The 17427-nt window shown below is 44.7% G+C and overlaps 1 protein-coding gene across 3 annotated transcripts in view; it reads right to left on the minus strand.

The window, feature by feature from the left end:
* Positions 1–12086, minus strand: part of LOC140185393 (protein TMEPAI-like) — a 94929-nt gene extending 82843 nt beyond the window's left edge. Inside the window, exon 1 of one of the 3 annotated variants that reach the window (XM_072238762.1) lies at positions 11635–12086. In XM_072238762.1, the coding sequence (XP_072094863.1) occupies positions 11635–11737 (103 nt within the window). In that variant the 5' untranslated portion in view covers positions 11738–12086. The remainder of the gene's footprint in view (positions 1–11634) is intronic. The other 2 variants (XM_072238763.1, XM_072238764.1) reach the window with 2 other exon arrangements.
* Between the last annotated feature and the right edge of the window lie 5341 nt (positions 12087–17427).

A 17427-nucleotide genomic window follows, 5' to 3' on the forward strand; every position in this document is an offset into this window, starting at 1 on the left:
CTATCTAAAAGTCTCTTAAAAGACCCCATCGCATCCGCCTCCACCACCGTTGCCAGCAGTCCATTCCACACACTCACCACTGAGTAAAAAACTTACCCCTGACATCTCCTCTGTACCTACTCCCCAACACCTTAAACCTGTGTCCTCTTGTGGCAACCATTTCAGCCCTGGGGAAAAGCCTCTGACTATCCACATGATCAATGCCTCTCATCATCTTATACACCTCTATCAGATCACCTCTCATCCTCCATCGCTCCAAGGAGAAAAGGCTGAGTTCACTCAACCTATTCTCATAAGGCATGCTCCCCAATCCAGGCAACATCCTTGTAAATCTCCTCTGCACCCTTTCTATGGCTTCCACATCCTTCCTGTAGTGAGGCGACCAGAACTGAGCACAGTCCTCCAAGTGGGGACTGGCCAGGGTCCTATATAACTGCAACATTACCTCTTGGCTCCAAAATTCAACTCCACGATTGATGAAGGCCAATACACCTTCTTAACCACAGAGTCAACCTGCCCAGCTGCTTTGAGTGTCCTATGGACTCGGACCCCAAGATCCTTCTGATCCTCCACACTGCCATGTTGGAAATCTGCACTTCATCTTTAGTCTAGGCACACTACAGCCCTCAAGACCCAATATAGAATTTAACTATTTCAGCCTTTAACCATAACCAGCCTTTCCAGTTTGTGGCAGAACTGGCCAACTTTGATGACCTGTAACAGTCTGACTTGCCGAGTATTTCCAGCTACTGCTGTGCTCTATGTCTCATAAAGGGGAATCATCCCACAGGATCCACCAGGGACGTTCTACACGGACCACACTGCCTGGCCGATCTCTGAAAACATTATTGCAAGGGACTGTTTGTGAGAAATGATCCAATTGAATGGACTGTTCCAAGGCAATGAGGCCAGGCCCATCACTCACAGCAGTGGAACAGATAAAAATCTTTATCAGGTAGGGACATTTGGTGTTCGTGTACTCAAGCTCGATGCAGCCTCACACATTTTCCTTGCCTTTTCTGGAATTTTGTAGACCGTCTCTCTGTGGACACAAGCCAATATCCAACATTTGTTCAGCATGGAAATTAGTTCAGGTAACACCATTGTACAAGCGCAACCTACATGTAGCCGTTAGTGTCAAAATGGTTGTTGCGACGTGTCTGGTTTGGTAGTGTAGTGGGTAGTGCTTGTCAGTCTCACTTTCAGCTTCCACCACTAGCTAGCAGTCTTGCAAAAAGGAGAGCTGAATGTGCAAGTCTCTCCCTGCCCAGGGTACATAACCTCTCCAGCGGCAGGCCTCATTAGTGCCTCCTCACCGGAACATGGAAACTGATCTCCTTTCGGACTCAGAGGACAAGGAGGAGGTCTGGCCCCTGCACAGGTAGCACGCAGGCACACTGGTGTGTGAACACGCCCTAGCGCTCGTGAACCAGATCCCCAGCTATGGGTAAGTAGTCCCACTACCTCGTGGGTAGCCTCAGGAGAGAGGAAGACTACGGAAGAAAATCCAGACAGCAAATCCAGAGTGGAGCCTCTAAGGAGGCTGGATGTTATTAAACATCCTTCAGGCAGCTCCTGCAGCCAAGCTGGTGCCATAAGTATTGCTTCACAGCTTTTGGACTACACCAGTGAAGCTGAGAGGGGGTCTTGACAACTGGGTATCTCAGGATCTCCATACCTTTCACCCCGGCTTGATGATCATCATCACATCGCCCATTGTCCTTCGAGACAGATGGATGCCAACCACTACATGCAGCCCCTGTCCCATTGGTATCAACCCTAAGATCAGCTTGCAGCTGATAATCCTATTCCTTCCACCATCCCACATGACTAGCTGAAGTCCCGCCTCATCTATGCACTCTGTCCAGTCCATTCATTTAGATATACAATGTTGGATAGGCCCTTTTGTAACAATGAGCCATACCGCCACCTATTTAACACTAGCCTAATTCCAGGACAACTTACAATGACCAATTATCTGGCGAGCCTTTGTCCTGGTTCACAGGAGAAGGTGCAAACTCCTGACAGGTGGCACTGGATTGGAAATCCAGAATGCCGTGACCTGCAATAGCATTGCGCTAACCGCTTTGCCCGAGCACAGCTCATCTCCTCCACCACGGTGCCCAAGCACAACCCACCTCCTCAAACCACACTCCCAACATCTTCTAGAAACTGGAGCCAGTGGTAAACAGGACAAAGGGATCAGTTGGACCCAGGCACCAAAGGATGTGTCCTTGCTTTTCCTACAACTGTTCTATCCCCAGCATCCGGCCCCCCCCACACACACCCACCCACTGAGGGGGCAGTTCAAATCGGTCACAGATACTCATCGACTTGCAAATTGATAACAGAAGACAGCAATATTGTCCATGAGATTGGGCCCAACGAGCATGCTGATTACTCATTTTTAAATATACTAATTAGAAGTCCAATTAGTCAGCATCTGGATTTCTACTCTGCCACATGTGACTGTGCTGAATGGTATGGATGACATTGAGGACGCAACAGGATTCACCTCAGAAAACAAAGTTAGAAGCTTCCTCCAACAACCAAACTGGTTTATTAAAAAGCAATACAAATCTATTTAGTGGCAAAGAGCACAGCTCATGATGTACATGCCGTCAGACACAGCAAATCAATTTAGTCCTTCTTTCAACATCAACCCCACCACCTTCCCCTCCCCTCTCTGCAACTAAAGAGCTGTGTGGTTCAGACAGGTCAAGCCCTTTTAAAAGAGTCTTCTTAACAGTACAGATTCCCCCAAGACTCATCAACATTTAAAAAGTGAAAGCCTTGGCCCTTAATTAGTGCAGGCAACTGAATTAAAAGGTGCAGGTAACATCAGCCAAACCACCAACATAAAATGATTTACAGCAAATGAGGATACAAGCACAAGCAGGGAGCCAGCGACACAAGACAAGCAAGGAGAGGAATTGTATAATAGGGATGGAAAATGATTGGGGGTGGGGGGGAGCAAATACAAAGAACCTTGGATTAAAAAAAAGACAGAAGTGAGATCAGAAGCAGACAGACAGCAAGATAAACAGAGAGTCTCATGGGGAATACTGATTTCAACGACCTGGACAGGACCTCTGTATAGAGACTGAACGGGCACAAGAACAGTGCCTTTCAGACCACAGATGTGCCAGTCTATTACAACCTGTGTATTCACTGAGATGTACTCTAAACCATCACTTCGATTATTAAAACTACTGAATGCAAGCAAAAATCTCAGCACTAGTACTTCATACTGAAAGTAACATCCACGTTTGTCTCAATTAAAATAATTCATTCAAACTAGAAAAATCCAAAATTCATTAAGGATCCTCTACAACTGAAAGAGTTAAGATAGCCTTTACATAGAAAATCTGTAAGGAGCAGAATTAGGCCATTCAGCCTAATCAATATACAATCTATAGCATATATAAACAAACTAGTTTCTATGCAGATCTCTCACAGCTGATAATCCAAAGGGAGACCTCAATCAAATCTCTTGGTATCTCATGGTCAGCATCAGAGATGCACGAATCTGCCATCACTCTCCTCATCTCTCAAATGGCATGATCCCAATTGGTGCTTTTTCCAAAGAATGATTCTCATCGCAAAGGGAAAGAAAGGAGGTGGAGGGCACTTCACATTTCTTACTTTACCCTTCCACAAGCGAGTGAGAACAGAGCGGAGTCAAAAATGTTCACTCCTTCCCTACTGAAAAGCAGCAACTCTTAGAGGCCATGGTCCCTCCCTTACTCCAGCAACCATGCTCAATACTGAACGTGGTCAGGGAATGCCTGAAGACAATTCGATTCGGGAGGGCAACCCTCTTTACTTCCAACCCGTCCAAACAGCATATCCACCAGGGCTCACTGGCATGTTCCTCCTTTCCTTTCCGCAACAAGTATTAAATTACAGCATTTTACACAATGTGTACTGTGAAGCTGAAAAGCTAATATAAAAAATATTTTACACATATACAGTCAATACATTGTAATGTCATTAACATGAAGCCACAGAATTATACAACACAAATTCAGGCCTATTGGCCCCATCAAATGCCACTTACACTAATCCAATTTCATTCTCTCCATCAACTACCCCATTACCACCCACCTGCTCATTACAGGGGATTTACAGTAGCCAATTATCCACTCATCTTAAAGAGATATAGGCAGAAATAGGAGCGACCAAATGAAACTAGTGCTGTCACAGGGAGATTGTGCAAACTCTACATAGATAGCATGGGAAGAGGGAATTGAACCTGGCATTTTTCAGCCAAGCTGTTGTGCACTGAGCAGATTTATTTAGGAGAACAGCACACTGGTTGTCCTTTTGCAATGAATAGAGCAGGGTAAGCATTTGAGGGAATTTTCTTGTTGCCCATGTCCATCTCTCCCAACAATCCTACCCGAAATCAATACTTGTGAGAGTGCATTCCCGAGCACATGGTCCTTGAACCTGGAGTGTGCTGGCTGGTAACACTTGGTTTTAGGTGGTTCTCTCATTGGGAAACAGGCGGGTCTCTGGACCACTTGCATCAAACTGGTGGTCTTCCAATAATAGTTAATATGCATCTTACTTTGTGCCCCACCGAGCTCAAGGGTAAGCATTAATGGCAAACCGGGAAACATACAACGCTCCCTCTCCAAAATGGTACAGAAGGCCGAGGGCAACAGACCCTTCCTCTGAGATTAAATATTGCCCCAAAATTATACCCTGACTGAGATCAACCATCTCAAGGCAGACCAGGTGACATTACAGAGTGTTCCAACCATTACATGGGGGCACAATTAACAATAACTAACTTTTCTCATCCTGTGTATTTGCAAGTTTGTGCTTGATATTCAAGGCTGGGAACTTTGTGATCAATCCAATTGATTAAAATGGCATTGGTGAAACTGGAGTTCACTCCACACCTCTACCAGGCTCTGCCCTTCATGAAATTAGGCATGTTCTTTCAAGTAACTTCAAATATCCCAGAGTGAGAAGTGCTGTTAAACAACCCAACAATCTTATAAAATGAAGGGAGAAGCACACTTAGCATAGGATTTTCAGCCCGATCAAGCTCACAGCTGGATGTTTCCTATCCGTAGTCGTGTCACTCTGCTCCATTCTCAGTCAGTGTCTGCTATGACCTGTATGAAGATGTTAATACCGCTATTTGTCCCAAACCTTCAGTAAACTTCAGTCCAACATTTATATGGCAAGCTTTACCGATGTATTATCGAATAGTGCTTGACACCAAGCCATGTCAGAGTGCATCAGGACTAATGACCAAAAGTTTGATTAAAGAGGCAGGGATTAAACAACATCAACAAAGGAGGCGAGATAGCGGGATCGCCAAAGCATAGGGCTTGGCAGCTGAATGCACAGCATCCAATGACAATGCAATAAACAAGTTGTAGATGCCAAATAGGCCAGAATTAGATGAGTTCAGAGATTGGGGAGGCTGTATCTTGCAGACACAGGCTGGAATAATGACCTAGAAATTCATCTAACAATTTTTACAGCATTAAAATTGTGTCAGGAATGGCTTTAAACAATTTCAATAAAAACTAAGATATGAAAATCACTACCACCAGTTTCCAAGAGAAAACTCAAGCGCTCCCTTGTAAAGAGTCATTCAATACCAGGAAGGGCAGGTGTCAGAGGTTGAATTTCTTACATTAGTAACACCTTTCCTTACAGTTCTGACGGTACAAATTAACCATTGTAACAAATGCATCTCTTCCAGGACCTGGGGAGTGTTGCCAAAAGTGCTTTCTACAATCAGGAAAGAAAGGGAGCAGATTGTTCTGGAAGAGGAAGAGGGCAAAGGACCCCTGGAAAGGCTGAAGAAAGGCACATGGGAGGCTTCCACCTTGTGAAAAATGGCACCAACAGCAAGGGCATCTCCATGAACTTTGGGGAGCCTGAGCCTGCATTCCAGCCCAATGCCCATTACAGATGGGCCTTCAAAAGCTGCACTTAGAGGTTCCCTGCTTTGCCAGATGACTCTCCCTTTGCTTCTACATTATAACAGTGACCAGTAAATCACCACAGTGGCATCTTCCAGCACAGGGGTACAACACATCATCAACCTGATAAGACAACTGTCTACCTGCACTGGACAGCAGAGTCTGTGTCAATTCCTGCACACAATAATTCAGTACTAAATCTCTACTTACCAGCAAGCTGCTGCTGTAGATTGAGAGTAATTTATAACTAGCACAAAGGATCAAGACAGCACAGATAGATCTACTCCACATATAGCCGTGCAATATCCAACTTGTTAGTCCCCATGCCAACAGATGCTGTACACTTTACCTTGAGACAGCAGCTATACAAGCATCGTTCATTGGCTGTGGACTTGAACAACGGGACACTTAAGGTAATAAGGCACTCCCATTTTCACATTAAAAAGCTTGTAGCTTCAAGCTAGAAGAAGAGTCTAGAAGAAATGCAACTGAAACTGAAACTTCAAAGGAGCGTGGCAAGTTCAGTTGTCAGAGTTTCCAAACACCGGCCTTGACCATTTCAATCAGTGTTAAGTATCAGTTCTTTCTTTCTTTATCCCTCACCCATCTCTTTATTTCCAGCAGAGGTTGTTGATTAGTCAGAGTGTCAAAGGATACAGGGGGAAGGCAGGAGAATGGGGTTGAGAGGCATAATAAATTAGTCATGATAGAATAGCAGAGCCGACTTGATGGGCTAAGTGGCCTAATTCTGCTCATCTTGTAGTCTTCCACACAATCTTATGAAAGTTCCTGATACAGAAAACACTTTCAGCCGTGTTAGTATCCAGAGCCCAAATTTAAGATTATAAAGTGAGAGGAAGAGGACAATTTTATTTCATCTATCATAACAAGTGGTCTACAATTCACTGCTTTGAAAGAGGATGTCAGAAAACTCTGATAAAGAAATATAAGTAGGTATAACACACACAAATTACTGGAGGGGCTCAAGCAGCATCTATGAAGTATATTCTAACAGTCAACGTTCTGGGCCGAGACTCTTCATCAGAACTGAAGCGCGGACTGTTTATTCCTGTCCAGAGATACTGCCTGACCTGCCAAGATTCTCCAGCATTGTGTGTGTGTGTGTTGCTCTGGATTTCCAGCATCTGCAGAATCCTTCATTTTTATGATAAGTAGTTGAAAGGGAACTAAAGAATAGGGAAAGAGGATGGAATTGGGAATGAAATATTTCCTTCAAACAACTGAGGCATAGGGAGGGCAAGGGAATCTTCATTTCTGTTATAATACCAGGTGCTACCTGAAACACATCAAAACAGCACTGACACTTGACCTGACCAAGTGGCAGACAACTCCAACATAAAACACACCCTTAACTTTATACCAGCAAAACTAAATTAGTCCTGGGAACCAGTGATACATCTTGGGAATAAAAGTCAACCAAGGTCTTATGAAAGGAAACAGCTGGAATTTACAGCATTCCCATTTCCCCTGGCTAATGATGCAGATGCAAGTTTGTGAAACAAAAAGGGACAAACAGTTTTAAGGCAATTCATACAAAATGCTGGAGGAACTCAACAGGTCAGGCAGCATCTGTGGAAATGAACAGACAGTCAATGCTTCAGGCAGAGATCCTTTATTAGGGCAGGAAAGGAAGTGGGAAGATGCTAGAATAAAAAAGGTCTGGTGAGGGGAAGGACAAGCTATAAGGTGAGAGAGGAAGCTAGGTGGGTGGTGGTGGGGGAAATGAAGTTGAGAAGTTGGGAGGTGAGAGATGGAAAATGCAAAGGGCTGGAGAAGAAGGAATCTGATAGGAGAGGAGAGTGGACCATGGGAGAAATAGGAGGAAGGGCACCGGGGGAGGTGATAGGCAGGTGAGAAGAGGCAAGAGGCCAGAGTGGGGAACGGAAGAGAGAAAGGAGAGGGGAAAAGCTACTGGGAGGAGAAGTCAATGTGCGTGCAGTCAGGTTGGAGGCTCCCTATATAGAATGAGATGTTGGTCCGCCAACCTGAGATTGACCTCGTTGTGGCAGAAGAGAAGGTCGTGGACTGATATGTTGTAACAGGGATGGGGATAAGAATTAAAATGGTTGGTCACCAGGACCTTCTGCTTTTTGCAGATGGAGCACAAGTGCTTAAAGCAGTCTCCCATTTTATGTTGGGTCTCACTAACAAAGAGGCTGCAGCATCAGGAGCACCAGATACAGTAGACAACCCCCACAGATTCACACGTGAAGTGCTGCTTCACCTGGAGGGACTGTTTGGGGACCTGAATGGAGGTAGGGGATGAGGTAGATGGCCAGGGTAGCAGGGGATAAGTGGCAGGAGGAAGATTAGTGGGGAGGGGCAAATGGACAGGGGAATCGTGGAGGGTGCAATTTCTGTGGAAAATGTGGGGGGGGGGGGTAAAGATGTGCTTGCTGGTAGGATCCAGTTGAAGATGGCAGGGGTTGTGGAGGATGATGTGTTGGATGTGGAGGCTCATAGGGTGGTAAATGAAGGCAAGAGGAACTATCCCTGTTAAGGCAACGGGAAGATGGGGTGAGTGCAGATGTCCGGAAAAAATGGTGGGTGAGGGCAACGTCAATAGTTTTAAGGCCCTCCCTTTCCCATTTATGCTGGAGGTGGTTGTATTAAAACCCATGGTCAATCACTGACAGGATGACATCTCACTGGCACTGCACACTGGGACAAGGAGGAGTCAATGAAGAAGGAAGAAATGGGAAAGGAGTGGAATCAGCAAATGCTCCCATTTCCAAATATGGCCTTGACCCAATGAGGTCCATCCCAGGAATCAGGTAATACTTTGCACTCTGCCAACCTCAGATTCTGGTCGGGATTTGCTAGTCTCCAGTTGCCTGGCAAGGATGGCATTACCTAGAGACTAATACCAACATCCACGCTACAGAATTCTGCACTAGAACAAGACACAGACATAACATTACTACTTGGGACAAAACACATACGAGCTGTTTGATGTGCCGTCATGTCCAGTTATTGAGTCAAGACCTGATTGGAACAGGCTTATGGGGGGGGGCGGGGGGGGGAAAGGTGTACTAGTAGACCAAGGCAGTGAAATAGAAGAGTGGATGTTTGACAACGTAAGTAGATCTCAAGTGTCTCGATGATCCATGAGAATTGAGGACATAGGAGGGGCAGCACAGAGGCTAGGACAGAGTCACACCGAGTTCAAATGGTGCACGATTTAACCACAATCAAATCGTTTCAGGGTCTGATTTACTTTTGCAACTGTGAATTAGGTTACATTTAAAATAAAACAGCTCTTCTCATAGGTGTGAACCACAGTCAGTCTTTCTAAAAGCAACTGCCTGCTGCTTGGAAATAATGTTTGAAATGGAACAAAATACTGTCAGAGAGAACAGAATAACTACAATTAAAAACATTCTAAGAGGCTCCCTCGCACCAAGAGAATGCAATGGTGGCTCACAACACAGTGGTTGATTACAGGTGGGGTTCATTGTCACTCCCCTCCCCAGAAACATGAAGCACCTGGAGATTTTATGAACTGTGTACAAACTAAACAGCTATACAGATTACTGACCAGAATCTAACCAACACTTCAGTCTTCAGGCTCGGTTGCAACGTTGATTAGAATTTCAGCATCTGAAGTGTATTTGACTGCAGAAAGTCAGTAATGTGGAAGGAAATGCATTGTACTGGTATTTAAATAACAACAAGCTGAACAACAGATCCTTCAAATCTGACAAAACAATCAAAACCTGCCAGACAAACACCACACAGTGCAGTACTGTACCCCAATTTTAATCCTACTGTCTAGACTCAGCAACCTGGGCTGGCTATGCAGCATTCAACAAATTAATTCATTACTGTTCTGTAAATTTCTATAATTACTTTTATGATACATTTCTTGCAATTCTGTAACCTGTAAAGAAGCATCCAACAGCAAATGCCAAGTAGGAGCACAAAAACAGCGCAAGGCTGATATTCAAGCAGTTCTTAATGATTGACAAGAAGAATTAAGAGTCAACATTGAAAAATATTACAACAAAATGGCAATGAGTGGAGGGAGAAATGCAAAAGATGTCTCAGTCTTCAGCCCTCATACAAACATCTGAAGTCTGACAGTGGGAAATCTTGGCAGATGGCAAAAGATGATGCATTTGAATCAGGATCTGTGGTTTGACAGTAAATGTTAAGTAATGCTGAGCACACAGCGACATTGCTTTAAAAAAATTATTTATGTAAACTCTTGCCAGACTCAATTGTAAGCTGCTCCCCTGAAACCCAACAAACCTGTGCTGTCAGTAATTAGCCAAGCAGCAAATAAATGAGACAATTCCTCCATCAGAGAAGAGACGAAGTCACAAAGCAACATCTGATCTACACAGGCTGGAGGTGTCTATGACTGGGAGGTAAATATCTGCACCCATTTTGGCGAGATTGTGTGATCACTTTCCAAGAAACAGAACTCTTAATATCCAACAAGGGTAGGAAGAGAACACACAGCCTCAGTCAACTGCTGTTCCATTCCAAATGACTGGAACAGTGAACATTTCAAAAGTTAGACAGAAAGCTTTTATTTTAAATATGTTCTTAATAAGCAATTATCCCCAAAATTAAAATAAGCATACTTGAAACAGTCAACTTCTTTCAACTCACTGAATTTTTCCAATAATCTTAAAATTGTTTCATTGTTCTGGAATATAACCCCCTGAACATCATGTCTGGTCACAGTACAATGTTACTCGAAGTTCGGATTATTTTTACTCAAATCAATAATGAATTGTATTTTATAGAAAGCCAGTGAGTATTCAGACATCCTACAGGAGAACTGTTAGAATGACTCATTCCTTTTAACAAATCATAAATACATTCTATTAAGTGTAGAAAAGGATAAGCACCCCCCAATTCCTTTACGGTTTTGTGAGAAATGCCATAAAAATGTGACACAAAGAATGCTTTGTGCGTTTGAATACATTGCATGACAAGGTCATCTGAAGATACGCTGGATTTGACTAGACCAACCCGTCTTAGCCAGGTACAGAACGAGACCAAACATTCTGATCCAAAGGGAAGCGAAGGGGAATGAAACAAAAAAGGCTGAGGGTGGAGGCAAGCCTTAAACGAAATCAAGCACACTTGCCCAGGATTTGACTGCTTCAACAAATACTGAAAGTGCCCCAAAACTGCCTTAATAAAAAAAAACGTGTCGGGAGGTCGGAGGAAAAGAGGGCGAGCAGACGCCTTCGTTACAGTCCGGGAGTTGTGGCCTCGAACTTGGCCAAGGAGCGAGTAAGGGAGAAAATAAAATCCAGAAACACGGGGGAGGGTTGGCTTCAAGCTCATCCAGACCACCAAAAAGTGAAAGAGCGGCACAAAATGAAGGCAGATCGGCATAGATAGAATTTAAAACACGAGGGGGGGAGGAAATTTCTGTGAAAAAAAAATCCACAAACTCTGACAGGAGCGAAAACTCCAGGCAGCCGAGGCTGAAGCGCCGTCTTCACTAACAATACTGCCAGACAGGCAACCAGACAGACAGACCCCCAAATCCACCCCCCCACACTCTCACCGCTCCCCCTTTATTAAAAGGAGTCTCTTTATATTAGTTGCAAGTGTCAACATTCAGGATCTTCCCCCCTCCCCCCAAACAATGCCGCATTTAATTAAAACTGCATATAAATAAGATGTTTCGATTACTTACTAATTTCCATACTCTGGAACAAAGAGCGTTTACAGTTGCATGTGCAGGAAACATTGGGCTGATTCGTGGCGGCTGTGCTGTTCAGACCCATCAAGTTGTACATTTAATATGTGAGGGGGGAAGAGGGGGGGAAATAAATAAAATTAAATAAAGGCAGCCAGGCGGCCCCTGGAGAGGGGGGTGGGGGGGAAAGAAAGAGCGAGGGAGAGAAAGAGAGGAGCCTTGGCTGGGCTGAGTGCTAAGGGCTTCAGGCTGGCCCCTGGAACAGGGAGGGCAGCTGGGTCCGTCTCAGTTGTGAGAGGGCATAGTCAGGGAATGCGAGCCCAGTCCAGTCCGGTCCGGTCCCCGTTACTCAGTCTCTGCTCTGCTCAGCCCGGCTCCGGAAACACCAAGTGCTACTTTGTGTCTGGCTGCCTCTCACTCACGTACAAGTAGCGCCGCAACCAGACCTCAGCCGCTGCCACTCAACCGACCTCAGCCCCGCCTCCGCCCGCCCGACGGACCGCACGCCCGACCAATTACCTCCCAGCATTCCCGCGCGCGGCCGCCAATCAGGGACGGAGAAAGTCGACGGGGGGCGGGAGCTTAGGAAGTTCGAGTTCGCCTGCATGACGTCACCAGCGAGACAGGGCGCGACCGACCAACTTCTTGGTTAGGCCGCCCCGGTGATTGGCGTGGGCACCACCCAATAAGAAGTTCGCAGGGTGCGAGAGTAGCGCGCTGCTATTGGAAGCGCCAGGGAGAGCTGGCTAATCGTGGGAGAGTGAAGAGGCGTGACGGCGGAGTTTTTGAAGCTTTTTACACCAGTGATGGGGAGAAACCAGGGGCCGAAGTTGACGTTGGAGAGCTTATTGATGTAAAAGAGAGCCAATAGGAACTAGGCTGGCACGGCCACCCGTAGCTTAATTGGACAATGGGAAGGAAGGGCGGAGATCATTTGGAGCACACACGTGGGCCAGCACCACTTGTTTCATACAAGTACAGGAAACTAAAGAAGCAGGGCAGTGTTTGTTAGAATTCCTCTTTTATGCTCAAAATGCAGGGTACGATTATCAATAGGAATTTTCCGTTCACCAGTCAGCAAGGCGATTTATTAACTTCAAATAAATTAATCCAGCGCCCTAAATAACGAAAAAAGATCATGTAAAACCGAATGATTAAAATCTTGATGAAGCCTGAGTTCTGATGTTAACATAAATAAGCAATTTCACAAAGTTGCATTCTTCATACCTTGGAAAATTAACTAGAAATGAGATAAGGCACTTTCGTAAGCGGGCTAACGTTTGCAAAAATACTAAACCGAGTCAAAGTCGCTTTGGTATTTCGAGAATACATTTGGAGAGTTGTGCAGGAGAGGAACAGGATGCAGCAACCCAGATCACGTTTACATTTTCTCTCGCACTTCGTATACACACACCTCGGAATGAATGAAAACAAAATAAAGGCTGCGGTTGGGGGAGGGATCGTCTGTGTATTCAGACAGACTTTACAAGGCAATCTGCTCTTGTAAAGCGTAACCTTACGTTGACCCGAAAATGATACAAACCGAATCGACACTGTTTTCTCTGCATCCGTCTGAACTCCTCCACTTCCTTCAGACTAATATCGTAAATGCAATACTAAGAATAGAGTTGCCAAATAAAAGTATAGGAAGTATGAAGATTAATGGAAGCTGTAAAACAATCATGAAATCTTAGGTGAAAATAATAAAGCGTGATATGAAGTTACCCCGCTGACACCCAGGAGCCTTATCTGCAGTCTGCGTACAAATCTCGTCGTATAAAAGTGATATTCTATGACCTTAGATCATGTTACAACTATCGGAGAAAGTGTGGTGCGACTGATCTAGATACTGCTGCTGATAAAATGCATTTAAAATCTTTCCCTCTGTACAGTATCTGTATTTGATATTTCCCACAGGAGGCGAGATAGTGAAGGTTGGTGGGAGTGCAGGGTTAGTCTGTTCTTTGTGCCTGGCTGGTCACGGTTGCCCAATAGATGGGCTCCTCGCCAGCCAGCTGAAGGAAGCCTGTGGTTTTTCTCAGCAATTGTTGTCTGCGTTTGCACTTGGACTTAATGCCTGGTGTGTGTGTGTGTCGGCGACTGGGAGTGGATTAGAAAACAAAACAAAAAAGGCAGACAGACACGAATCCTCCCTTTCCAATGCAAACAGAACGACTTCCCGCAAATGAATTGAAGCGGCCGGTCGGTTCACTCAGTTTCTCCTCGGCACTGCTCTGTTCCAGTCTGATACCTAACAGCAACATTAGATGACCCTGTTGCATGAAAGGATATCAGACAGCTGCCCGTGTATCTTGCTCCGCTTCCTTTAACAACAGCCAATATTCCCTTCAAGCTCCAGCGCCGTGGCTCCTTACACGAATGAAAGGACATAAGTGACCTTTATGTTTACTGGAGTGCCGGGTCCACGAGGACAAGCCGAGTTCATTGTTACAAAAGGAAAGTACTGCGAATGCGCGAAGGCTGGAAACATTCTCCAGACCAGGGAGGAAAAAAAAGAGTTAACAGTTCAGGTCACCGAACCTGTCTGATCGGCCCAGCATTTCCAGCTTTTTTTTTGTTTTCATTTCCTCTAAACTGAGTTTAGCATTGTCTCTTCTATTCGTTCAACTTTTTATTAACTGATTCACCACATTCAGCTGGCTTTATGTTCGCTGAAAGGACAGAAATTGGAATTTTCGGTTTCCCTATCCACAAGTGCTGCTTGGTCTGCTGAGATTTTTTTTTAAATTTCTGAATTCAAAGTTACATTAAAGAAAGTTTCCCCCTCCCATTTCTCCATCTCCCTTTCCCCCATCTCATTTAGTCCATAAGAAGATAGTCCATAGGAGCAGAATTTGGCTCCTTAGCCCATTGAGTCCTCTCCAGCATCATGACTGATTTATTATCCCTCTCAACCCTATTCTTCTGCCTTCTCCCCATAACCTTTGACGCCCTTACTAATCAAGGACACTTTAAATCTGCCCAATGATCTGGTCCCCACAGCGGTGTGTGGCAATGAGTTCCACAGATTCACTACTCTCTGGGTAAAGAGATTCTTCCGCATTTCTGTTCTAAAGGGACATCTGTTGTGTTTGATAATGAGGGATAGAGCAGAGCAGACCAGGACCTCAGCATGCAGGACACTCAACTGACCTTTATTGATATCGCTGTTTGTACAGTATGTGAACTCCACCCATGTGGGAGTAGCTAACTGACTAACATAGAAATAACAATATTAACAATATAATAGAACTGCTTTGAAATTATAGTCACTGAAATTGAGTGATTCAGTTCACCTTACCCAGGGCATGTAGCTTATGCTCCTTACATAAACATAAAAAAAGAATTACCAACATTATAACTGTCTTCCTCTTTGTTTTTAACAGTCTTTCTCTTTGTTTCCTCTTTTTTTCCACCAATTCCTTTTTTTTTAAGAACAGTCTCATTTTGTGAAATGTTTTCAACATTAGAACTCTTTCTTTTTTTTAAAAAAAAGCACTAAATCTGATGGAGGTCAGGGCAGTCTACCTGAACACTCTGACAAAGTGAGAGGGTGATACTAAATCTGATGGAGGTCAGGGCAGTCTACCTGAACACTCTGACAAAGTGAGAGGGTGATTCTGTCTCTTTAGTCATTTGCCCTAAGTTGTTAGGGCATGGAATACATCTCTGTGGTGGGACAGATAAATGACCCGATCTGGTATATGTTCCTGTAAGTGTTGGAGGGGATGGAGATTCTTGAACAGATGTCTCCACCCCAGGTATGTGGTTCTCATCACAAGGATCGGGCCCCTCTATTTCTGTCTCTACCTTTCGTGGACTTTGAAGGTGCACAAGCGCACACCTGTTCTGCCTGATTTCACCTTGTGAAGTTCTGATCACAAACGATCATGATGCACGCTGCCGGACTATTGTTCCTTCAGTGGATTGGTCTGAAACACAAACAGCTTGGACAAGGATTTTGTTTTGTGTCTAAGATCATGCATGCTCTTCGTTTTCTCATGCCATGTGGTCTCAAAAATTCTCACTTTGTCTAAATCCAGTAAGTGAGGTGGGAGAAAGGAAGGAAGAATGGACAGGCTTGTTCTCAGTCTCCGGCCCATTGACAGCTCTGATGGACTGTAGCCATTCACAAGAGGTGTGGAGCAATAAGCTAGGAGTACTTTGTAGGGGTCCTTTGCCTTCAATAGGAGACCATTAAACAGTTCACACTGCTCTTTTTGTTTTTCCATTTGCCCATGGGTACTGTGGACTGCTTGTCTGGTGTTTGAAATCATAGTCCCAAGCAAAGGCTTTGAATTCTGAGCAGCTGAACTGTGGACTGTTTGTTGTTTGACACAAGTGTCTCTGGTATTCCATGGTGAGCGAATACAGTTTTCAGGTGCTGTATAACTGCTGCTGAGGATGGAGAGGACAGCTTGGACACCTCAACATTCTGTGTGTAGTATCCACAGTGAGAAGATTTTTCAGCTCAAAAATGTTTGTGCCTGCAATTTGCCATGGAAAGTCTTAGAATTCTGTGCCTGCAATTTGCCATGGAAATTCTGGGAATTTGGTGGGACAGAGAGGTTTAGAATGATTTTTGGGCAGTTTTCTGCATGCATCACATTGTTTCACATAACCGTCCAGCTGTGGGCTCAGATTAGGCCAGCATATAGATTGTCTTGCTCGTAGGCGACATTTTTTGATGCCTTGATGTCCTTGGTGGATTTGACTGATGATTTTAGCATGCATAGAAGCAGGAATGATGTCTGGAGTCCTTTAGCTGCAAACCATGAAGAATGGTGAGTATGTCTCTTTCAAGCCAGTAAGGTCTGAGCTTGTGAACTCCTTTTGGAACAGCTGGCCAGCCATGCTCACAGCATTGCATGATCTTGCTGCAGATTTGTTCCTTTTTCAACTCAGTGTAAATTTCGTCCAGTTTACTCTGTGAAGCAGGAAAGCTTTCATGTATCTGAGATTAGTAAATGTTGGTATCTTCCATGAGGACGGAGTCAGCTTCCGTCCATTCACTTTTGCATGGCATCCTCGACAGAGTGTCTAGTATTGTGAAAGATTTGCCGGGGACATGTTCAATGTTATAACTGTATCACACAAGACCCATCCTGAATCTTTGCAGATGTGGAGGCAAGTCATCCAAGTGTTTCGAGCTAAGAAGGCTGACAAGTGGCTTGAGGTCTGTTTCAAGTAGGAATTTAGTGCATTTCAAGGAGCAGCTGAAGCATTCACAAGCCCCCACAAGATCCAGTGTCTCCTTTTGATTTGGGTGAAACACTGATCGGTAGGAGTCAGTACGATTGATGAATATAGCACTGGTTTCATTACACCACTGCAGTTTGCATGAGCAGCCCCCCCCCCCCACCCACCAGGCCAAAGGAAGAGGCATCTGTGGAAACCTTGGTTGCTTTGTTCAGATCAAAAAATTCCAATGTTGGTGGAGAGATAAGCTCTTCTTTAAGTGATGAGAATGACTACTACGTTCTCTGAGAGAGGAGGTCATGAAGTGGCTTTGTTTTCTCTGCCAAATCTGGAATGAACTCACCCAACTGGTTTACCATGCTGACAAAACTGAGGAAACTGAGGATCTTTGATACATTTGTAGGCTGTTCCATGTTATGAACCCCTGCCAGTTTGTCTGAATCTGGTTGCTCTCCCTCTGAGGACAGTAGGTGGCCTAAGAACTTCACTTCCAACTTCGCAAAGTCACATTTCTTTGTGTTCAGTGTGATTCCAGCCTGTCTGAGTTTCTCCAAGGCAGCTTCCACTCTTTTGTCATGTTCCTCTCTTGAG

The sequence above is a fragment of the Mobula birostris genome, chromosome 2, assembly GCF_030028105.1.
Source record: "Mobula birostris isolate sMobBir1 chromosome 2, sMobBir1.hap1, whole genome shotgun sequence".
In the NCBI taxonomy this organism is placed as follows: domain Eukaryota; kingdom Metazoa; phylum Chordata; class Chondrichthyes; order Myliobatiformes; family Myliobatidae; genus Mobula; species Mobula birostris.